A 24,426-nucleotide genomic window follows, 5' to 3' on the forward strand; every position below is an offset into this window, starting at 1 on the left:
ATCACCACACTCCAGTGTCTTGGCCACACACTCCAGTGTCTTGGTGCTGATTCCCTGATTATTCAAACTCTGATCGTCACGTCCATTTGGCTGATTTCAGTGCGATACTCAAACGTCATGATGCCTGTTATTAATAATACCTAATAACCTCGGCTTGTTCCTCACACTAACTCCACTTCTCTTTCCTCAGAATATTTGCCATGCTACATGGGAAGACTCTGAAATGCACCCCTGCTCTTCCTCCTCGTGCACATCATCTTCGTCCCAGTCCGTGGTCGCTCCTATCCTCGCTTCACCCGGAATGACACTGAATTCCAGCACCTGGTGCTGCACCCAGACCCCTCTCTGGGAACCGTGTATTTGGGGGCCAGGGACCACCTCTTCCAGCTGGACGGATCGGATGGACTCCGCCTGGAGCAGGAGCAAGCGACCGGTCCAGTGAGTGACAGCAAGGGACTGCCTCCCCCCCGGTCACGGAGTTTAACTGTCCACAGGCCCGGACGACCAGCAACCATAACAAGCTACTGCTGGTGGATCCGAAGGCGCTGGAGCTGATCACCTGTGGCAGCATCCACCAGGGCACCTGTCAGAAACGCAGCCTGGCCTCCATCAAGAAGGTTCTCTTCTCCACCGAGAGGCCCGTGGACACGCAGTATGTGGCTGCCAACGACCCGACCGTCTCCACCGTGGGGTTGGTGGTGGGACTTCACGGAGGGGAAAGGACGGTGATGTACGTGGGCCGGGGCTACACCGCCAGCCATCCGCCCATCTCCACTCGCCACCTCTCATCAGAACCCGTCTTTTCCTACGAGGAGACGGCCAAGCTCGCTGTGGCTGGGCGCTTGTCCGAATATGACCACCATTTTGTCAAAGCGTTCACTTCGACGCACGTACGTGTACTTCCTGTTTTACCGACGTGACATCAAGTCAGTGTCCAGGGAGTATCGGACCTATGCAGCCAGAGTGTGCGTGGACGACACATCGTACTATTCCTATGTGGAAGTCCCTCTTGTCTGCAGATCGCCTTCGTCTCCCTCCAGGACGTTCAACCATCTCCAGGCTGCCCCAGGTACCTTTTTAGACCTTGAGGTCTAATATGGACAACAAACCCCGGTTACAGTCCAGATATGTGGTACTAAAATATGCCAGTACCCCCATTGGATGCACAAATTTAATGAACTGGTTTCAAGATGAAAAGTTAAACTGGTGCTGAATGTGTGTGACTGTCTCTGAGAAAAGTCTTTGTTGTTCCAGGTGGGCCAAGGTGTGGACCAAGAGGGCGAGGACCTGCTGGGAGTCTTCTCCACCCATGTGGGCTCGGCCAACAACAATCTCCCGGAGGCCTCGGCGCTGTGCGTGTACCCGCTGGATGAGCTCGACAGACACATCGACTCCACCCGTGACCTCTGCTACACCCAGGACGGCCGGGTGGAGGGACGAGGGGAGGTCGCCTACATAGAATACGAGGTCAAATCCAGCTGTGCCATCCTGCCCATGGTACGAACACACGTCTTTAAACATCAGTCCTGATTGATTCTGACCTTTTCTCTGACGAAAGAAGAGGGAAGTATTTTTCGAGTTAAAGTCTTCGAAAACAATTATTTTGCCTTTAACATTCTCTCTGAAATGAGTCTCTCGTGGTCGGAGAAGTTTATCGTCTCGGCGAAGTCACAGAGAGGCGAAACAAAGCGGAGAACAATCACGAGGGATAAGTGGGATCGCCGGCATAAAGATTGAATGAGAGGAAGAAGTAAAGGCAGTCTTATAATGAGGCTCACGTTGAAGAGCTCCCAGATGCCCCAGGAGAAGCTTCACCCAGCTGCAGCCCTACAGTGACCCCCCCCCCTCCTGCAGCCACTCGGGTCCTGCCAGCCCTCAGAGCCATTTAATGGGATCGTTAGGGATCAATAAACCAAACTAACTCAGGATCAGCTGGACTGCTGCTTAATGAGCTCTGACAAGGAGGCCTTTTGAAACCCACTGACATAAGAGGAGAGAGAGAGAGAGAGAGAGAGAGAGGCTGGGTTGGATACATGGGAACAGAAAGACAAGCACACAAAGTGACAGACACAAAGAATCAAATAATAACTGAGAGGCTGATTGCTGTCGCTGCTTCCCCCTTTAGTGCCAATTATCTGGAGCCAGAGCTCGAAGTGAGTCTTTGAGCTCCGGCTCCGCTGATTTGGAGTTTGTTGTTTGCCAAACCTGTTTCTTATGAGTCGACTTTAATCTACTGAGCAATCCTCTTACACTGAATTAAGAGGATTCAAACGCTCGGAGGCAACAAAGGGAAAGAATGGAAGACTAATTGGAAGAAGACGTGCAGAAGCATTTTTGATCATCTTAAGTGTGGGACACTTTAACGTCATCCGAGTGTTGACAGTGGATGCATTTCCTTTAGCTGTATTTACTGCATGACAGATGTTTCATTCACCAGGTGTCATCGCTAATAATGGCCAATCACAGGTGTAGAAGTATCAGCGTGCTTCCTGATATCATATTTGAAAGATTTACTTGGTTTGGGCGCTTTCCTTTTTGTTTTGATAGGACAGTCGATAAAGTTTTCCGCTCTGAATTTCCGTCAGCTTCTCAAAGTGAGTAAAAATGTTTTGCTCAAACTGATCAATCTCCCTGCTGTTGATTTGATGTTCTCTCACAGAATACTCTAAAGGCCTATCCCTGTGGCTCCGACCACACCCCCCAGTCCAATGGCGAGCCGAGAGCCGCTGGAAGGGAAAGCCGTGTGGCAGACGTCAGCTGCCCGTCTTACCGCTGTGGCCGTCAGCGTCCGAGACGGACACAGCATCGCCTTCCTGGGAGACTCCAAAGGGACTCTGCATAAGGTAGCTTTCTTTTCTGTGTCAGTTTACTTCAGGCCTGTCCCAGCATGCACCAGGTGGGAACCAGGAAGACGCCCTGAATACATCACCAATGCAACATTGAGAACTGTGATTCATGGAATTTTTTACATTATGAAGCAATATCCTATTAAGGCAGTTTCTCCCCTCGACGTGTACAGGAGCATGTGATCCCTCACAGCCCCGCCCCCCATGTCTGATACCGCCTGCTCCTTCTAAGGACGTGTGTGAATCATTTTCCAGGAACGCAAACACACCTTGCAATCCAAAAAAAGCCCCAGCAGAGTCTTTACCAGTTCCCATAATACCAAAAGGATTGCTTTGCGAATGCATCCTGGCAGATTCCAGTCATTCCTGCACTCACAGTTTTCCAACACACACAGACGAGCAGAATGATCCCATGCCTGAAACATTTCCTTTTTGTTCTGCAGGCTACGGTTTGTGACTGTTGGAAACCAATCTCTCTTTTCAGGTTAATGTTTTAATGTCTGGAAAACTGTTCACAACACAGGACGCCAAAACCTGCTGTGTGTCCGTCCTTTACAAACACATGTTGACATCACTGTGCTGAAAGTCTTTGTCATGTAGGAGGTCATTTTCTGCACACGCGTGTTTTTGTGTGTAACACAGAGAGAGAGAGCGCGACGTGTGAGCGCTGCTGTTAGGTAGCAGATCAAAGCAGCGCCGTCTGAAGTAAGCTAATGTAACAGGATTATCGTATCACAGCAGGACAAATTCCACAGAATCCAGATACACGTGTGTGTGTGTGTGTGTGTGTGTGTGTGTGTGTGTGTGTGTGTGTGTGTGTGTGTGTGTGTGTGTGTGTGTGTGTGTGTGTGTGTGTGTGTGTGTGTGTGTGTGTGTGTGTGTGTGTGTGTGTGTGTGTGTGTGTGTGTGTGTGTGTGTGTGTGTGTGTGTGTGTGTGTGTGTGTGTGTGTGTGTGTGTGTGTGTGTGTGTGTGTGTGTGTGTGTGTGTGTGTGTGTGTGTGTGAGCCCTACATTGATAGCTCATTTGAGACTCCATACCAGTGTGTCTCAGACGGTCTGTCTATCGGGTCAAAGTGTCACGTACTCACTCCTTCTTTCTGAAAGTTACATCGTCACTCTGTTGAATATGAAGGTTGAAGATGCTAAACTTAGCTTAGCTGAAACACGCGACCTTCACACGGTGAGATTCTGCAGCAGCGTCTTAACGAAACTCTGCGGTCACACGACTTTGTGCCGACACGTTACATCCGTGAGAGCATCGTGTGTGTGTGTGTGTGTGTGTGTGTGTGTGTGTGTCTCACTCAGGCACACACACACACACACACACACACACACACACACAGACAGCACAGTTCTGCCTCGTCAGCTCCAACACACGTCACATTGCCAACGCATTCCTGAATCTGAAGTGTCAGAATGAGTGGATGAGGTGGAGCTGCGGGTCAGGTGCATGTCTGTGTCTCAGCACGCATTACTGTTAGCACACCGCTGGACCACAGGCACACAGTGTCATGATTTCAAATGTTCATTAGATAGATAGATAGATAGATAGATAGATAGATAGATAGATAGACAGCTGTGTATCTAACTTAGCGGGTAGGTGATGGCTTACACTGTTAGCATGTCCAGCTAGTTGATAGTTAAATCATTGGCCATTGCCCGAGCAGTGAAGTAAAAATCAAATTTCTCTGACTATATGTGCAGCTGACAAATCTATCATTAATTGATTAACCCCTAAAAGTCTAGCCAGGGATAGCGGTAGCACGTTAGCAGTAGACACCTGTATGCATGGATTCTACTTTGTTTTGCACATACATGCATCTGTTAGATGCACACGTTAATAAATACACCCGTTGTGCAGCAATAAATTCATTAATGTAGCCCGACCTCAGTCTCATCTTCATATTTGTAACTGAGCTGAATTTTGTTGCGCTAACAAAGCTAATTAGCTTCTTTTCCCTGACATTTGTTTCAGGTTAGTGTGAGTCTTTTGGAAGTCATGTGAAGTCCTGCAGGTCAAGCTGAACTTCCCATACACCTGTCGAACATATTAGACGCCTAAATACAGCATCACATCATCTGCAGAACGTCAGAACTGCATAAAGGACAAACAGCATCACCGAGCTGCTTTCCGTAATGTTTTGAGTGCAGCGTCTTAATGGGACAACAGATTCTCCACTCCGCTCCCAGTGATCAAGTGAGCGGCTAACCTCGTTAGCAAGGAGGTAACATGAGAGTTTGAAGGCCTGGGAATCACTCGAGCCAGAGGTGTCTTCCTGCGCTTCATATTGGATTTGACTCTTCCATAATCACATTCACGGCCACTTCTGCTGCGATCCTGCACAGCCGTGATTGGATTTGTGTCGGACTCGCAGGCTGACGATATTCTTTCTGCTTCTTTCCTTGTTTTTCCTCCTGCAGGGTTGGGAACACACCAGTGTCTCTGAATACATCAGCAGTACTATTGGCTGTTTGTACTTGACAAATACTCTGATTATTGATTCATGAAGTGTGTGTTCTCTTCAGGTCTACCTGGGCCAGCAGGACGGCCGCGTGGAGGTCTATGAGACGATAACGATGCAGCCAAACTCGCCCATCAACAGCGACCTGTCACTGGACAAGAACGGAGCAAACATCTACATCATGACCAAGACCACTGTGAGTCCAGAGACCTTGATTTAAGAGAATCTTATATCAAGATATTATTCATGTGTTTGATCCTCCAACCAATCACAAACAGCCGTGGCGGTTTGATTGAGTCTGACCGCTCACCCAGATGTCTCCGAACACAAGAGCGAGCGTGTCTCGTCATTCACTGTCAGACATTTTATCATCTGTCAGTGTGTCAGCCTCTCGTACTTCCTCAAGCTGCGTCTCGCTCCACGAGAAGGCCAGCTGGCTGCTGAGGTCAAAGGTCACAAAGCCCACTGTGACGAGTACAACAGTGGGCAGGAGGTGTGAGGTCAGACACAACAATGCTATTGATCAGAGAAAGTGGCCTTCATTGTGTTGGCACGCTCCCTCCAGAGAGAGAGCGTGGGCAGCCGGAGGTGCTGATAAATGATGGTGGACGTTCACAGTCTGAATGCAGAGCTGCAGCCTGCAGGTGTGTTTAACATATCCAGAAAAGACAATACACAATAATATGCTTCAATCAATCTGTCAGTGGATTGTAAAGCGCCGATTCATAACAAAAGAGCGTCTGAGATGGATTTCTCCTTTTGTTTTCCTCGCGCTCCTGTTGGCCACACTTCCGACCCGCCGAGGTGGAAGTTTAATCGACGCTTGAATCCACAGAACAAACACACGGCAGGCCGACATTTAGAGAACAACAGCGTGTGACTTAGAGCTGTGGTTCTCAACTCGTGGGCCGGGACCTGAAGGTGGACCGCGGAGCTGTGTCCAGCGGGTCATCATGAGCGTGTGTGCCTTGTTTCAAACACTTTTTATTTTCTCTTCTGCCATATTTTCTGCACCGTCTCAGGTTCACAAAACATCCGACAAACTGCACTATTTTTTCTGAAATATATCTGATTGGTTGAAAGATATCAGAAATGTTGGTAGCTAATTGCTACTAGAGGCTAGTTGAGTGAGCAGCTCTTGTGTGGTAGATAGAGATAGATACTTTATTGATCCAGAGGGAAATTGGAGATGTTGTATATGTTTGAAATGTTCTGTGTTTCACATTGTTGCTCCAATAACAAACCGTCCATCATCTGTAACCTCCAGGTGGAGAAGCGTCCCGTGGCAGAATGTGGAGACCACCTGGACTGTCAGTCCTGTCTGTCTGTCAGAGACCCGTACTGTGGCTGGTGTGTGCTGGAGGGCCGGTGAGTCGGCTTCTTTTAAAACGAGCAGAAAGAAGAAGGCGTGGCTGCTGCGAGTGCGTTCCAGAGTTGTTGACCGTTTGTTTGTCTCTCTCTCTCTCCTCTCCTCTGGGACGTTCAAGGTGTGGTCAGCGCGAGGAGTGCCAGCGAGGATCTGAGCAGGGTCAGTGGCTGTGGAGCTTCAACCAGACGCAGCAGTGCCTCGGCATCCAGGACCTCAGCATGTACAACATCAGCCGCGGGGAGGAAACTGATGTAATGCAGGGGGAAGAGAGGAATGCACAACAACAAGAAACTGTGTTTGTCTTGTTTAGACTCTAAAACTCTCTCTCTCTCTCTCTCTCTCTCTCTCTCTCTCTCTCTCTCTCTCTCTCTCTCTCTCTCTCTCTCTCTCTCTCTCTCTCTATCTCTCTCTCTCTATCTCTCTCTCTCTATCTCTCTCTCTCTCTCTCTCTCTCTCTCTATCTCTCTCTCTATCTCTCTCTCTCTATCTCTCTCTCTCTATCTCTCTATCTCTATCTCTCTATCTCTCTCGCTCTCTCTCTCTCTCTCTCTCTCTCGCTCTCTCTCTCTCTCGCTCTCCTCAGATCACAGTGTCAGTGGAAGGCCTCCCCAGTCTGGGTAAAGGAGAGGCTTACTCGTGCGTCTTTCACAACACGGAAACGCCCGCCTCGCTCACGAACACAGGCGTGACTTGCTCCACGCCCGATGCCAGCAGTCTGCCCCCGATTGGTCAAGGAGACGGTGAGCGTCTGAACGCATTTCATCAGCCGCTGCAGCCGGTGGCCGAACTTTTTTCACATCATCATCCAAAAGTAGCACTGAACAAGTCAACTAGAAGAAAACATTTCCAGTTTAGCATTTCACTGAGTGCAACACAACCAGCACAGGAGCTGCTGTTCAGGGTTCACTGGGTTTAAAAGAGCAGGATGCTTTGAGAGGTTGTTGACATGGTCGAGAACATTTAGAGTTGATCTCTTGTGCTTTTTATGGTCGCAGATTTTGTGATGGTGACCTTGTCGCTGCGCTTCACAAACGTGACGGTGGCAGAAAGCGAGTTCACCTTCTACAACTGCAGCCTGGTGCAGCAGCTGTCCGGACGCAGGCCGTGAGTACTTCTCCTTATCAAAGCCACATTTATGTCCATCGAATAAGTAACGTGCCTTTCACTTGTTTGCAAGTTAGAAACACAGAAATAGGAGCATGAAAACATGTCATGCTCAACTTGTCTTCAGTAGAGATTTCATGATTTTTCTTGATCAAGCGTCTGCAGAAGTCAGCTTTTCTGAATCTAGGTGTGATAGTTTTTGCTCTGTTGATATGAAGGTCTCCCTCAATGCACGGGAAGCGTCCCACCGTGTGCCGTGGGAAATCTTGCCGTTTAAATGCACATGTGCATTTAACACATCCAGCTCTTAACAACATCCAATGTGTCGGAGAAAGTCAGCTTCTCATTTTCATCTGTAGTTTCTGCAGAAGTCCAAACCAGTGAGCAGGATACCTGGATGTGCAGAGACAACAGTAGATAACAATGTTCTCTGTGAGTGCTTTTAAAAATTTAACATGTTCTGTTTTTATGTTTTGTTCCTGCGCTCGTTCTCCCCGTGTGTGTGTGTGTGTGTGTGTGTGTGTGTGTATGTGTGCCAGATGCCAAGGGTGTGTGAGCAGTCGCTGGGGGTGTAACTGGTGTATCCATCAGCACGTCTGCACACACAAACACACCTGCAGCCAAGGAGTCACAATCTACAACCAACACGTGAGTCATCTCTGAGTGTGAAAAGGTTGGACTTTAGATTCTGCTCCTGAATGCTCTGGATCTGATTGGACCAGAGAAGGTAGGCGGGGCTTTGAAGGCCGTTTTGGACGCCCCTGGGTTTGCCAGATATGAGAGCAGTTATCAGGTGAACAGGTGTTGCAGCGATGGAAGCGGGCAGTGGAACTGCTTCAGATAGAAGTGATTGTACCCGAGCTAAAAAGCCTCTGCATGTTTCTAATAAGCTCCAGCAGCAGAAAGCTGCTCAAACTAGGATCAATGTTGGAGATGAAACATGGAGAGAGGTTAGAACGCAGAAAGCTTTACAGACCCATGCAGAGCTGGCTAAACACTGAAGCTACAGTGTCCACCACATGCAGAGCTGGCTAAACACTGAAGCTACAGTGTCCACCACATGCAGAGCTGGCTAAACACTGAAGCTACAGTGTCCACCACATGCAGAGCTGGCTAAACACTGAAGCTACAGTGTCCACCACATGCTGACCTGTGTGAGAGGAGGGGGCGGAGCCAGACAGCTCTCTGTGATGATTAGAGTTTAGACTACAGTACTCATTTTAAACACTAAGGGGGCAGAGTGACATACTGCTCCTTTAAATGGAAAAGTTTAATTTGCTGAACGAAACATTTCCTATGTTTGCATTCACCGCTCTTTGAAAAGCAGCTTCCACGCCGACCATCATGGAGAATCAGAGACATTTATTACATTTCAACCTTCATGACGGGAGGGTTGCAGACCTGTTGTGTCAGACTGCATTAGTCTGTTCTGCAGAGCTTTTTCATGTCGGTCTGTGCATTCACCGGGTATTTCATTTGAGTTGTGTTTTGTCTTTTTCAGTCCAGTTCTGTTTATTGTTTTCTGCATGCTCTTTTATTTGATCTTAAATATGTCCTCCTGCCTTTTTTTTCTTGTCTTCCCCATTCCTCCACTTTTTTTTTTTGCTTTTTCATCATCAAGTTCCAACCGCCAACACCCACCGTCCCACCCTCCACCCCGTTACCTCCCACTGTCCAAGCTGCTACAACAACAACAACAACAACAACAACAACAACAACAACAACACAGCCACCTCCCACAGAGACACCTCCCCCCACCACAGCAGCTGTCCCTCCAACAACAGCCAGCACAGCGACGACACCCGCCGCTCCTGATGCTGAGCCCACCTCACTCCTCACGCTCGCCACCACCTCCCCCTTCCTGCAGCTCCTCGGCCGGGCCACCACCGTCCAAGCCGACATCACCCCCCATGAAGAATCCCCTTTTTATGTGGAGGAAACTACAGAAGGAAACAAAGGCACCACGAGGGGTCCTTTGAAGGAGAATGTGACCGGAACCTGGGATACCTCTCCCCGCACTACGTTACCCAGCAGCACTAGAGGCCGACTCGACCCTGAGCTGAGGTTCACAGAGCCCTCTGGTGAAGCAGCGAGCTCCTCCTCTGGTGTGAGCTCCACGGCCTCCCTCCTGTCCGTCAGTGATGCTGAAGGAAAAGACGAGCGGGGCGACCCGGAGGAAGAGACGCACGTGGACTCTGCTGCAGGTTCAGCTCGTGTTCCTGAAAAGTCCGTCACCTACACGCAATCCCCCGAAACAGTAATCGAGCCCGACTCCGAGTCGGCAGCAAACTACCAATCAGATTCTCCGGCTGACTTGTATGTTCGGGTGAGTGCAGAAGCAGCGTGCGCAGCTAGCTTAGATATCCACTCGAGTCCTCCTGACCATGAGAAACGACTTCAAGGTCAAACCTTCTTCTGTATTTAAAACACAAATAAATCAGAGTGGTTTCCAAAAAGATTTCATCTAAAACAGTAACACTTCTACTTCTTAAATCAAACATCCACACAGAGCTACAAAGTGCACATCCCACAGTCAGAAACACTGATTTACTTTATTAGCTCTGCTGTCAACAAACGACCAACATCCAATCAATGTAGTGAAAGATACGGGCAGCTCCTCCTCCTCCCGTCACTGTCGGGCCGTCAGATAATAACGTTTCACTCATGCAGAACACGCACTCTGCAGTCTGCTCCCTCCATGTTTTTATTCACATCCATTCTGTTGTGTGTTTTTGATTTAGTGATTTTCACACTTTTTTCATGACATGTTTGCATTTTTCTTTTTGTCGATTTGTTTTTTTAATGTTTCATGACATGTTTGCATTTTTCTTTTTGCTGGACTATGTTGAGGATGGGATAGCTTCTTTCATCTTGAAGTTTAGACATGGATGCATTTGGACTAGTTAAAAAAAAAACGACTTCTTTAGTTCAACGACATTTGTGTAAAAATACAAAATAAGTGGAGTAACGTGCACATATTCAGTCTGTAACCATGAACGATCAAGTCCAAGTCTGTCACACATAAAATAACGTGATGTAAGTTCTTCACGTCGAGTCGTCTGCAGGCACTTCAGGGTTGATTTCACCTGGTTGATCTTTTTCTCCAGGTGTAAATAGAAAGTTTTCTCTTTAAATAACGGCTCGTGATGTGTCGTCAGGAATGTCCGTGTGTGGAGAACATCCAGGACTCTTCTCTCCTCCCCGTCAACGTGGAGAGAAAGATCTCTCTGGTGGGACGACACCTCCACCTGTTTCAGGTAACGAAGCCATCCAATCAAAAAGGACGAACACACATTCAAACAGTGTGTCCTGTGTGTGTGTGTGTGTGTGTGTGTGTGTGTGTGTGTGTGTGTGTGTGTGTGTGTGTGTGTGTGTGTGTGTGTGTGTGTGTGTGTGTGTGTGTGTGTGTGTGTGTGTGTGTGTGGGTGTGTGGGTGTGTGGGTGTGTGTGTGAGTCCTGACTGTCTCCAGTGAGGGACAAGCTGGAGTCAGTCGATGACTAAACGCTGATCTGGTCCCGTCCTCTGTTTTCCGTCTTGCTCAGGATGAGAGTTTGGACTACGAGTGTGTGCTGGACGTGGAGGACGAGTCTGTGGTGGTGGACGCCTCCGTGGAGCTGGATACTACACGACCCTCCGTCTTCTTGATCACCTGCCAGCCGCACCAGGTCAGTAAAAGACCCTGAGCAGGGATTTGTAGTTCCCAGCTGGCTCAGGCCTGGAGTGATATCAAACATACATCCAACCACAGGCACTACAGGACTTTATAATAACAACGCATTTTATTTAAAGGCACCTTTTTAAAACAGCCAAAGCAGAGATCAAAACAGCAAAGAAACGTCAGTAACATTAAAAAGACAGATTTACAGGATGCGGTGGATTTATGAGACTGGCTGAACATGCCACTTTAAAAACAGATGAGATTTAAAAATGACAGAGAGTCAGTATCACAGATGTGAAGTGGGGGGAGCGTACGTGGTCGTCTGTGCTGTTCTGGTGCAACTTTATGGCCACGCCACAGACGGCGCTCGCACTTCTCTCCCTTTTGATTGGCGTGTCGGGGCCTTTTAGAGGCAGGCGGGCCGTCACATCTGGAAACAAACGTTTCTGCTCTTTTTAAAAAAATAAAAACTCTACAACATTTATTAAACAGGAGTGAATAATTAAAAGTGTGCTGGGGGTCGGCTCCACCTGCCGTTACTATAGTAACCGTTCTTGTAGGTAAATCCTCTGTTCGTGTTGCACTTTTCTCCAACAATAAAAGAAACGGACAATAGGAAGCGTACGGCTGCAGCAGAGAGGAAGTAAAGTGTATAAAAAGGATCCAATCAAGTGAGTTATCTGGTTTCATTCATAATGACACAAAGTCGGAGGAAATCAATGACAGCAGGAAGGCCGTAACCAACAGCACTGAAGCCGAGGCATGCCGTCTTCACAGAAATCTATAATCTGCCACTCTTCATTATGCGCCGCCTGTTTCCTCGCTGTATTTTATTTGAGCTTTTAAAGTCGATAGTTTGACTCCATCTGGACCTGCCGGGCATGAGCGTGCATCTGATCAGCTGATATCGTCCGTCAGCAGTGATGCTTGTGTTTGTTTATGTTTCAGTATGCCTATTCTGCTTTCATGGAGGAATATCCAGCCAAGATCAACGTGAGGAGAAGGAACTTCTTCCTCATCGACAGCCCCGAGGATCTCGACGGTGAGACGTGTCTCTATCCTGCCGCTCTCCGCCTGAGAAGTTCTGGTTCATTCATTCATGGCAGAGAAAGCCTTTTAGAGTGAAGTGTCTTGCTCAACGACACATCGGACGTGTTGCTGCAGGAGCTGGTGATCGAACCCTCGACTGAGCCACAGCCGTCCCTGATGTCCTCTCTCTCTCTCTCCTGTTTCAGTGACTCTCTTTAACTGCTCAGTGGGTCGCTCAGACTGCAGCCGGTGTCGCACCGCCGACCCGAAGTACGGCTGCGTTTGGTGCGGAGGTTCTGCCCGCTCCCAGTGTGTGTACCAGGACTCCTGCAGCGACAAGATCCTGCAGACCTGTCCTGCACCCGTCATCCACTTTGTAAGAATCCTTCACCATTCTACTGCCTCTTTTTTACTTTTTTTTTTTTTTTTACATTTTTAGATAATTTAATTTTCTTTCATTTTCTTCTGCTTTGCTGCTGTAACAGTAAATTTCTCCGTTTGTGAGACGAATAAAGGATTATCTTATCTTAGTGAAAGTCTCTCCAGGGTTTCAGTATTTTGCTTAGAAAGAAAAGGCAGGAAACAGGACGAGGAGGAGGAGGAGGAGGTTGTGCATCTGCTCCTCTGTGCTGGAAAACGTCCCTGTCAGACATAATGTGAACTGTCATCTTCATGTTATTAGTTTAAAGGCAGGGGAAATGTGTTTATATGGCAAAAACTGATCCAATACAAAGTGCTTAAGAAGGATATAAATGTATGGACATGTTTTAAAGAGCTGTAGTCGGCCATGTTGGTACAAACAGCAGCAGGTTATGTCCCCTCAGACATGTTGGGGAACTTTTACACCACATTAACAAAATCTACAGCGACAAATAACATCCTGCAATATGCTAACACTGAAATGTAAAACTGAAGCGTGTCTACAATGCTAACATGCTACATTTAGCGGGAAGACGTCAACGTGCATCCATCCATTTGTTATCAAAACGGCTCATTGCGTTCAGCGTGGCAGGTGTGCTGGAGGCGGGGTTACACCCTGGACTGCTTCCAGTCACACTCACATTGATAGCTGCAGGGAAGGTAGAGCCACCAGTCCACCTAACCAGCATGTGTTTGGACTGCGTGCACGGGGAGAACACGCAGACTCCAGAGACTGGAGTGAGAGAGAGTGTGCAGAGGTCAGAGGTCACATGCAGAGATCCAGGGAGGTAAAGTCTGGTTTAAAACTCAAGTATACTGTATGTGTCATGTGCACATTTCAGACGAGCATAGACACACATGCTTCATTATAGAATTGCATTTTAAAAGGCTTCACAAGGTAAACAGAAAGTTAGACAGTACAACCAAGAAGGAATCTTAAAGATGCTTTAGAAGGTAAAACTCCCCCCCAAAAAAATCAAACAAAGGAAAGTTTGAGTTAAATTAATTAAATAATTATGTATGGGGGAAAGTTGACCTCAGGTGTTTTAACAGCTAGAGAGCTGAAGGAGTTCAGGTATCTCCGGCTGACTCTTATCTGATCGTGAGATTGACGGCGGATCGCATGCGGCGTCTCACTGACCTGGTGAAGAGGAAGAGCGAGCTGAGTCGGAAGCAGAGGCCTGTGGTCATGAGCTGAGGGCAGAGGACCAAAGAATAAGATCGCGGATAGCGAAATGAGTTTCCTCCAGAGGGCGTCTGAGAGACGGGGGTGAGGGGCTCGGAGTACAGCCGCTGATTGGGAGGGGACCCGGGGGGTAGTTTTGGCCCGGGAGCCTCTCAGAAGAGAGTGGGGAGATCTGAGGCGACCTTCTGCATGCGGAAGATGCCGGAGGCTTCGCGGCTTCAAGTCGACCTGATACCATTTAGTGTTTTCTAGACGAGTAATCCGATTTTAAGCATCAGAGGAGCAGACGGGAAGCCAGTGCACTGATTTACAGACTGGTTGTAATGTGCTTCACTTTCTTAGTGTAGTGAGAACATGAGCTGCAGCTGATTGATTTTTCCTTAAGACGTATAAAGACACCCTTATGATCGTCTCGCCTGCCGACGAAATCACATGGTTTTGTTTTCCATGCGTGGTTTTGTTTTCCGTGCATGTTTTGGACTTAAATCGTGAGATATATTTACTTCATAAGATGGTCGTATGGTGTGTTTTTTTTATTTTTTATTTCCAGCTTAATTTGTAGTTGTCTTATAGATCTCAGCAGGCTTCACTCTCCTCTCTGACTTTCTCTGGAGTTTCTCCTCCAGCCTTCGAGACTTTTTTGCAGAAAGTCAGAGTGAGCTAAAGTGCAGTCCTGATGATTATCAAGTTATTTTCAGGACTGCATGTACTCATGAAAAGAGCTACAGATATGTTCATTCAAAGCGAGGTTTTCCTCTATCTGACAAACATGGTGTTTTCAACAACAGCAGCGCTGCACATCTGCTGATACTCAGACCTAATATGACTCAGTCTTGTTAAATTTATTATTTATATTTCTGTGTTCCAGTTGGACCCTGTTTCAGGTCCCGTGGAGGGCGGGACAGTGGTGACCATTTCAGGCTCTAATCTGGGTCAGAGAGCTGAAGACATCCAGAACTCGGTGACGGTGGCCGGAGTCCCCTGCGGCGTCATCCACAGCAGATACGAAGTCTCCTCCAGGCGAGTCATCGCTGCCGTCCATCATGAACTGCTTCCGCCCAGCTTCACCTCTTTTAACGAGCTCGCGTGTTTTTTGTGTCGCAGGATCGTTTGTGAGACGACGAGCAGCGGCGGCGAGAAGAGCGGTCAGGCGTCAGTCAAAGTGAGGGGAGGAGGGCTCGGACTGTCAGCTCAGCTCTTCAGCTTCCAGGTGAAATCATCAGACATAAAAACAGCCCTCGTGCATGTGGCGACTTTGAATGCATCAAGCTTTTTAAATGGATAAAACACAAACATCTTGTTGTTTTTCTAAAAGGCTCCTACGTGAGTTTGTTGATGTCATACCTGCTGATGAAAACTGCTTTTGACGGCTGAAATCTCTTTTTACATAGATCACTGTTCAGAAAACCTTCCTCAAACTTTCATTTTTATTTTAAAGGGACGATGCATATTAGAAAAAAAAACATTTCTGTAAATATACCAGAGTTAGCCAAAAAGGCTCATTTTCATTTGTTGTCCGTGGACAGATTTTTACAAAAGGCTGGAAAATCAAAATAAATCCAGACGTTGCTAAAAGCTACAAATAGAAATAACAATAATAACAATTAAACGGGTATTGCTTAAAGATGTGAAAGAAAAGGAGTGTTATATATTGTGGAGCGTTAGCTGCAGTGTTTTGCAGCAGCCTGAGGGGTCGTGTTGGTTTGTGTCTCCCCCTCCAGCTTTACTTCAGGAGTGAAAACACAGCACGTCTGAATTTTACATGACAGTTTTAATATTTAAACACCGTACTCTGGGAGGGTTTTTTTTTTACAACGTGCGGACTAAACCCTTCACTGAGTCAGCTGAGGCCCCTTCATGGGCTTCTTACAGCTCAAACCTGGAGCCACTAAAAAGACGAAACACAAAGTTAATCAGAGAACATCGGGGGGGGATCAGTTCCTGCAGAAAGCAGCTGTTTTTGTAAACCTGCTCCACCCTTGAAGCGAGTGCTCTCACGCTGGAGCGAGCAAACAAGCATGGAGAAAACAAAGATGTCTCCTGGGTATTTTCACACCCGGATCACAAGCAGCACTTACTCTGAGTTTGGTTCAGCTGTGAATATGAGAGCGCCGTGATGGCTGCTGGGCGCTGACAGGGTGAGCCGCTCTGGAGTCCTTCTCAAACTCCTCCTGTGAGTCCTCATTAGGAGAGAGAGAGAGAGAGAGAGAGAGGGGAGCACTCGCAGTCATCGTCTGTGACACGCGTCGGAGCTGTGCGAGGTCTGCGAGGTTTGTTTATCACACCCGCTCCCCGCTCTCCAAACTCTTCCTCGTTAAATATAAGTGACGCGGTGAAGGAACACGCCTCCTTATTTACGTGGCAGTAAAAGGATTGTAGCTTTGACGACAGCCTTAATTAATTGGCCCGAGCGACAAGCTAATTAATTGCTTTACGACAGGCTGGCTGTGAGGCAGCCCTCCAGTCTTTCCCAGAATGCCCTGCTGGCTCTTTTATCTTCACAATAAATCACACGCTCCGTATTGGATTATTGATTTCACTTTTATTCATTCATCTTTCACCCTTCTTCTTCCTCCTCTTCCTCCTCCTCTTCATCACCAGGATCCTGTACTCAGCAGCATCTTCCCGCAGAGAGGGCCCAAGGCGGGGGGCTCGGCTCTCACCATCAGAGGCCGCAGACTGAGGACGGGCCACCCGAGTGAAGTCAGCGTCCTGATCGGAGGAGTGCCGTGTTTGGTGTGAGTGTCTCTAAAAATGACTACGAATGAAGACGACTGATTTTACCTCTGTAATCGTCTCTATTTTGTTGAAATGTCTTAAAGTGGTTTAAAAAGTGCAAACGTCTTGTGCTCAGGCTGAACATCCAGGAGGATCAGATCCGCTGTCTGTCCAGAGGCAGCAACAGGACGGGAGAGCACCGGATCACTGTGCGGTTTGGAGGGGCAGAGCGCCATCTACATGGTTTGGTGTATCATTACACCCCAAACCCCAACATCACCATGGCTGCTCCGTCCAAAAGCTTTCTCAGGTAGTTCTCACACGTGTTAAAAACTGCAACACAGGAGAAATGTTTTTTTTTTTTTTTTGTAAAAGAAGAACTTCTTGAAAGCGTCCATATTTAATTGACATAAACGTCAGGGAGGGAAAAACTGTAAGAAACAACCACTGTTGTAATAAAGTAGGTCATGGACTTGGACCCACATGATAAGAGTCGGTAATAATACACCTTCCTTTGTTTTTAGTACCTGATAAGAAGTCGATCGTGTGAATGTTTATTTAAGATGGAGACTCAACAACAATCTGAGGAGAGGCTGCAACGTCACCGATGAACAAATGATCTATTTGGTGTGCAGATCTTTATGTGTATATATATATATATATATATATATATATATATATATATATACTTATTCCATGCTTCATCTACTGGAGGGTTTTATTTTTTTCATGCACACCGGTCAATCAGGACCAAGCTGAAACCTCTGGTGTTAAAAAATGAAGCCAACATGAAAATGCAAATACATCTCCTTCATAGTTAGGCGAGTAGCCGACATGATTGACAGGTGGATATGATGTCACAGTTTGTCAGGAGGCTTAAAAGCCGCCTCAGCAAGTTAGACTGAGACAGCATTTCCAGCATGGCGTCTGCTTCCTCCGGCGCCCCCTGCAGGAACAGACGGGGTACGTCAGGCTGTGAAATGAGGCGGCTGGTTGACTCTCATTTCTTCTTCAGTGGGGGCCGGATCATCAGAGTCTCTGGCAAGAACCTGGATGTGGTCCAAGAGCCCAAAATGAGAGTCACCCTCAGTCCTCCCGACACCCTCCCTCCCAGGAGGAGGAGGAGGAGCATGAGGAGGAGAGAGGGGAGCGTGAACAGACGACAGAGTCTTCTGGCGTCCGTGAAGAGATGGCGGAGGATCGTACCGGAGGCGGACTGCCCCGAGGGAACGCTCTGCCACGTCAAACAGGTGAGTGTGTCCGCTCTCATGTTTAGAGAAACCTTTAAACTGCACCAGTCTGTAAACGTTCCTGTGCTCCTTCAGTACGAGTCTCTGTGCACGGTGAACAGCTCCTCCCTCATCTCATGTCCGACCCCGGCCGTGGGACAAGAGGCCAGGAGGGCCAGGGTCAAAGTTCACTTCCTGTTGGACAGCCTCCACTTTGACTTCAGCAGCGTGGGGAACGAAGCCTTCAGCTACGAACCCAACCCCGAGCTCTACCCGCTCAACCAGAACGACCCCAGCACGCCGTACCACCACAAGCCCGGAAGCATCATCTCTGTGGAGGTGAGTGTCGAGAAGAAGAACATGAGACGCATCCCAGAGTGTTTCACAACCCAGCTTCTTTTTTTTTTTTTTTTTTCATCTAGGGCGAGAATCTGGATCTAGCCATCTACAAACATGAGGTGGAGGCTCGGATAGGGGAGGGGGTGTGTTCGGTAAAGACCCTGACCCACAACCACTTGTACTGTGAACCTCCAGCCCAGCAGCCATTAGTGACATCCAGCAAGAAACAGGACGGCGTGGACAGTCTGCCGGAGTTCACGGTGAGCCAACATGAGTGCAGCCTGGTGAACTGTCCCCGCTCCAGCTAACAGTACTACTTACTGTTAACTACACGGGAACACGACGTCGGCCTCGCGTGTCCTGCGGTGGTTTGGAGCCAGCCTGTCCTCCATCCTATACGACTCCACTGTTTGCTTGTGCAAGAGTCAAGCGCCCTCTAGCGGACGTATAAATAACCTCGATCCAGTACATGCGTGTTTTTCATCGAATGACGTCTGACCCCTGACCCTAACCCAAGTCCAAGCTAGCTAACTTTTTTCCCAAAAGAATAGTTAATTATCACTCACCTTGGTCAGCGCATCAAGCAGTGTGACGGTGCGATTTACTGGCATTTCTCCAGGTCGCCGGTAGGGGGCGCTAATTTAGGAAAGGCTCCTATGGGTCGTATTACGTGACAGACGACCTCTACGGTCGTACAGGTTGAAGGACTTGTTGTTTGGAGCGTTGGTTGTGCTCAGAAATGAACGCTACATGCCTGCGAGATGCAATATGCACCGAACCACTAGGGGGCAGTGTAGAGCTGCGTTGTTCGTAAGACGGGAAGAGAAAACATTGGAGACACGGAAGTGCGGTTTGAAAACAACCTCCTAGATCAAAGTCAGAAGCTACGCACATCTGTATGACGTGTCAGCAGATGTTCTCCGTGCTCCCTCTAGAGGAATCCTCCGGGAACATCGCCAAGTGTGTGAACGTGAACGTTTGCGACACAGCGGCTTGTTTAGGCGTACGCGAGGCTCAACAGCAAGTATATTTGAGCCTTAACAGACCAGTCCAGGTTCAGTCCTCATCGGGACCCTCTGGTTTCCAACCCACGTCCCCACACACTGAGCTGAAATGAGTCACATGACTGAAACATCTGAAATCGTTCCGTAGCTAAGCCTCCTGCTCTGTTTTTAAACTCCACTCTTGTGTTTCCCAGGTGAGAATGGGCAACCTGAACTTCTCCCTGGGCAGAGTGCAGTACGACACGCAGGCTCAGTCCACGTTCCCCCTGGAGGCTCAGGTGGGAGTCGGCGTGGGAGCCTCCATCGTGGCTCTGATTGTTCTCATCATCGTGCTCATTTACAGGTAAACGTTTACGCCGACGTTTTGTTGCCAGATTTGTTTGTGTTCGTTTGTTTCTTGACCTTAAATGTTCTTTACAAATCGAATAATCAGGAGGAAGAGCAAACAGGCCATGAGGGACTACAAGAAGGTTCAGATCCAGCTGGAGAATCTGGAGACCAGTGTGAGGGATCGCTGTAAGAAGGAGTTCACAGGTACAACACTTAAAAAAAAAAAACAGTTCATGAATGTAACAAACAAACACTCAAACCTTCAACCTGTCCTCCCTCAGACCTGATGACCGAGATGATGGACATGTCCAGTGATCTGGTGGGTTCAGGAATTCCCTTCCTGGATTACCGGGCCTATGCCGAGCGTATTTTCTTCCCCGGCCACCAGGAGTCGCCACTGAGGCGAGATCTGGACGTCCCAGAGAGCAGGCGGCAGACTGTGGAGCAAGGCCTGGTTCAGCTGTCCAACCTGCTCAACAGCAAACTCTTTCTCACCAAGGTCAGAGCAGCAGGGAGGAAGTCCATCAGTAAACGCCTCACTTCCTGCCGCAGCATCATGTCGACGTGTAAATGGCTCTGAGTCAGATCTCCCTCTCCTCGATCTCTCTGTAGTTTATTCACACTCTGGAGGTGCAGCGGACCTTCTCCCCCCGGGACCGGGCCTATGTGGCGTCTCTGCTCACTGTCGCCCTGCACGGTAAACTGGAGTACTTCACAGACATCCTGAAGACGCTGCTGAACGACCTGGTGGAACAGTATGTGGCCAAGAACCCCAAACTGATGCTGAGGAGGTGAGAGGGGGCGGAGCCAGTCAGCAGCTCATACCGATCCTTTTGTTCCCGATGTTGTCTGCTGACCTGCGCACATTTCTCTTCTGTAGGACGGAGTCGGTGGTGGAGAAGCTCCTGACAAACTGGATGTCCATCTGTCTCTTCACCTTCCTCAGGGTGCGTTTGCTGCTCTGTTGGAAAAGACGGAGAATGAAATGAGCTTTTGTTTTTGATTTAATTTAAAGGTCCCATATTCTGCTCTTTTTGGGGTTCATATATTTATTTTATACTCGCTAATGTTTTCATGTCCTGCCGCTCCATGGCTCAGAATCTCCCACAAAGAGAAAATCAAAATAAAAAGGGTCCCCACGTTTTTTCCGCAAACCTGCTCTCTCGTAATTGGTCAGTTGTTTGGCTTTGTTCTCGATATGCCCCGCCCCCTTTTACCATATTAGGAATGCTAGAGTCAGCCCAAGGGGAGCTTGCGCTTGCTAAGACGAGCCAATGGGCTTGCTTGGATCAGTGACATCATGGGTTTGTGATGTCCCGTCTTCGTCTTCTCGTCCAGGAATCGGCAGGAGAGTCGTTCTACATGCTGTTCAGAGCCATCAAGCACCAGGTGGACAAAGGACCCGTGGACGCCGTGACCGGAAAGGCCAAGTACACACTCAACGACAACCGACTGCTGCGTGAGGACGTGGAGTACCGCACGCTGGTGAGAACGCACACACACACACACACACACACACACACACACTCACACAGGATGGGAGCCAATGCAAGGTTCAAATATTTAAAGGTAGGAGTAAAGTCACGTCACCTGCAGCGATCGTAAACGCGTAAAAACTTCGACCAATGTCTGCACTCGACCACGTTTTATAAACCAATCAATCCTCTCCATCCCATGCATGCACTGTGTCAGTGAGGGGGGCGTGGCTTTTAAGGGGGCACAGGAGGGGGAGGGGGCGGTTGAAGACGGTGGAGAGGATGCTACTTTCAGAATCAAGCTAGTTTTCGAAAATTAGCTGTTTTAAAAAGAGGCGGGACCTCGTGATTATGATATAACTCCCTCACAATCAGTGTCCCTTCTCATCCGTGCAGACCTTGAATGTGGTGATGCCGGCTGCAGCCGCCACTGGAGGCGCTATAAACCAGACCGTACCCGCCAAAGTCCTGGACTGCGACACCATCACCCAGGTGAAGGAGAAACTTCTGGAGCAAGCGTGGAAGGGAACCTCCTTTTCCCAGCGGCCGCACGTGGACTCATTACACCTGGGTGAGATGGCGCTCCACACACGTGTTGCAGCTGCTTGTCTCAACTCAAGGTTAAACAATCATTTCCTCCTGCAGAGTGGCGTGCGGGCGTAGCCGGTCACCTGATCCTGTCAGACGAGGACCTGACATCGGTGGTCCAAGGCTCATGGAAGCGTCTGAACACACTGCAACACTACAAGGTGAGCACGAGTGTCACACAGAGTCCGTGCAGCGTGCACAGAGTGAAGCTGCTGTTTTAAACCGTGTGACCTCGCTGCAGGTTCCTGACGGAGCGACGGTCGCCCTCGTCCCCAGGAACGCCAAACACCTCCTCCATGACAGCCACGACTACATGCCGGGAGAGAGTGAGTCACACACACATCAACACTCAAACTCAACCAAGTAAAAGTCTCATGTTCACATGTAAATATTTATATATATAGTTGTTAAAGTGAATGTGTGTTTGCACACGCGTGTATGTTTCAGCTGTGTTGTAAAATGTATATTTCATATAAAAACACAACTAAGACTAAGATGAATATTTTGTATTGTGTATATATTGTGAATATTTATATTCACAAAAATTAATGATATTTATGAAAGGAGAAGTGGTGGGTTTAAATAAGTTTATACTTAAATTAGAAAAGTAACTTTTGCTTTTTATGTTTTACATGTTTTTAACACTTTTATCCTTTTAAACTCTGTAGCACTTTGAGATGTTAAAACTTTAAAGTGCTTTACTAATAAAATGTATTATTATCTATATAGAAAGTATTTAAAGCTTGTTTGTATGATCTCATTCATTCTTTGTCCATATTACTTTTTCTTTTACATTTTGCTTTCTTCTCTGTTTTTTTCTTTTATTCTTATTGTTGCACGTTTGGAATAATCTGATCTGAACCAACGCTTCAGCTCAAACGGAGGTCGGTGCTCTCAGAGAAGAACGTAAAGCCGATATCTTCTTCATGACAGCCTCTGCGCCTTTATTCATTTTGATTAACGTGATTTCTGTGCTCCATTTTTTTTTTCTTTGGATCCCGTCTTGGGAAAGGTATCAGTTATATTTTCTATGCATGCTGAAGTGCAGTTGTAAAGGTGCACTGAATGACCAGCAGGGGGCAGTGTAGGACTGTGCTTCTGCATGGCATGAAGAGGAGAAGTGTTTGTGGGCCCACTGCAGGATTTAAGTTCTCTCTGAGTTTTAAAAGTTAAAGTGGATGATTCCTTTCGACCAACAGGGGACTATTTGAAAAGGTTCCACACAAGCACAGCTCAGATCACGGGGCATGACGCATCTGCAACAGAATCAAAGCACTAAATCCAAACCTTTTCCCACCAGAGACGCCCATGCTGGACGACGGCGAGGACGGGGGAGTGAGACTCTGGCACCTCGTCAAGGCCAGCGAGGAGTCGGAGCTGCCCAAGCACAGGCGGGGCAGCGTGAGGGAGAGGGGGGGCGAGAGGGCCAAGGCCATCCCCGAGATCTACCTCACTCGGCTGCTCTCCATGAAGGTGAGAGCTCAGATTAAATAAACGCTTCGTGACTTCACGTTTCCTCCAGAGAGAAATCAACATGTTCAGCCGCATCGTGACCTCCTTCATCGACCGTTACGCTGATCTTCTGTACTTCACTCCCGAGAGGCCATCAAATATTCATCTGTAATATTTCTGTTGAGCATCGAGATCTGTTCTGTGTGAAAGGAGGAGAAACAGCTTAAAGTAGTTGTAAATGTTTCTCTCTCTCGCTCTCTCTCGCTCGCTCTCTCAGGGCACGCTGCAGAAGTTTGTGGATGATTTATTCACCGCCATCCTCAGCACCAGTCGTCCCGTACCTCTGGCTGTCAAATACTTCTTTGACATGCTGGACGAGCAGGCGCTGCAGCACAACATCACGGACCCTGAGACCATCCACATCTGGAAAACCAACAGGTTAGTGAGCAGCAGCAGCCGCTCGAGATGATGCTAGTGATAGCGGGCTAACGTCTGCTGGCTCGCCGCGGCACGCTGAAAATGACTCTGCTGTCACGTTACTGCGAGCCAACAGTTGAATCTGAAGGTTTCAGGAAGTGACCCTCCTTTGTCTCGTCTTTTGAAGTCTGCCTCTGCGATTCTGGATCAACATCCTGAAGAACCCTCAGTTCATCTTTGACGTGCAGACCTCAGACCACGTGGACGCCGTGCTGTCCGTCATCGCTCAGACCTTCATGGATTCCTGCACCATCGCTGACCACAAACTGGGACGGGTGAGCTCAGCATGACAGATCGTCCTGCCTCAAGCCAACGACACACACGTCTTAAAAAACAACATGTCCTCTCGCTGTGTTGTGCACGTGATGCACGGGTAAAGTGTCTCTCTGTGACCTCTGCTGTGCGTTTTGTCTTCCGTGCACAGGACTCTCCAATCAACAAGTTGCTGTACGCCAGAGACATCCCGCGCTACAAACAGATGGTGGAGAGGTAAGAATATGGCAGCCAGTTGCTCCACTGACCCCGGGCATGAAAAACACTGGGGGGGGGGGGGGGGGGGGTAGGACAATCTGTCAGCGGCAGACAGGGTAGACTGAGCCCGCAAGGCTTCCATGCATGGATGGTCTGTGAGCAGACGCTACACTTCCTGCTGTCTGCTGCACACTGGAGTCTGAACATTACACTGCTGATGGATTCAAACGTCTCGTCTGTATTAAAGAGGATCACTGCTGCAGACAAC

General features: G+C 48.3%; 1 protein-coding gene across 1 annotated transcript; it reads left to right on the forward strand.

Moving 5' to 3' along the window:
* Positions 1–200: 200 nt before the first annotated feature.
* plxnb1a (plexin b1a) lies at positions 201–24,180 on the forward strand (the record flags this gene model as incomplete). The annotated part of the gene is given in 38 exon segments (XM_079359034.1): positions 201–230; positions 232–453; positions 456–881; positions 883–1,064; positions 1,251–1,497; positions 2,660–2,698; positions 2,700–2,843; positions 5,373–5,504; positions 6,576–6,676; positions 6,796–6,928; positions 7,261–7,417; positions 7,673–7,781; positions 8,321–8,429; positions 9,403–10,107; positions 10,940–11,038; positions 11,325–11,447; positions 12,389–12,482; positions 12,676–12,845; positions 14,944–15,095; positions 15,180–15,285; positions 16,677–16,813; positions 16,930–17,103; positions 17,809–18,043; positions 18,119–18,361; positions 18,445–18,621; positions 19,560–19,708; positions 19,799–19,899; positions 19,977–20,194; positions 20,308–20,486; positions 20,576–20,642; positions 21,034–21,180; positions 21,567–21,741; positions 21,816–21,919; positions 22,000–22,084; positions 23,059–23,231; positions 23,488–23,648; positions 23,815–23,962; positions 24,112–24,180. Coding segments are annotated over 38 exon segments (6,222 nt in total).
* Between the last annotated feature and the right edge of the window lie 246 nt (positions 24,181–24,426).

Source organism: Symphodus melops, assembly GCF_947650265.1.
Source record: "Symphodus melops genome assembly, chromosome: 13".
NCBI classification, from domain to species: domain Eukaryota; kingdom Metazoa; phylum Chordata; class Actinopteri; order Labriformes; family Labridae; genus Symphodus; species Symphodus melops.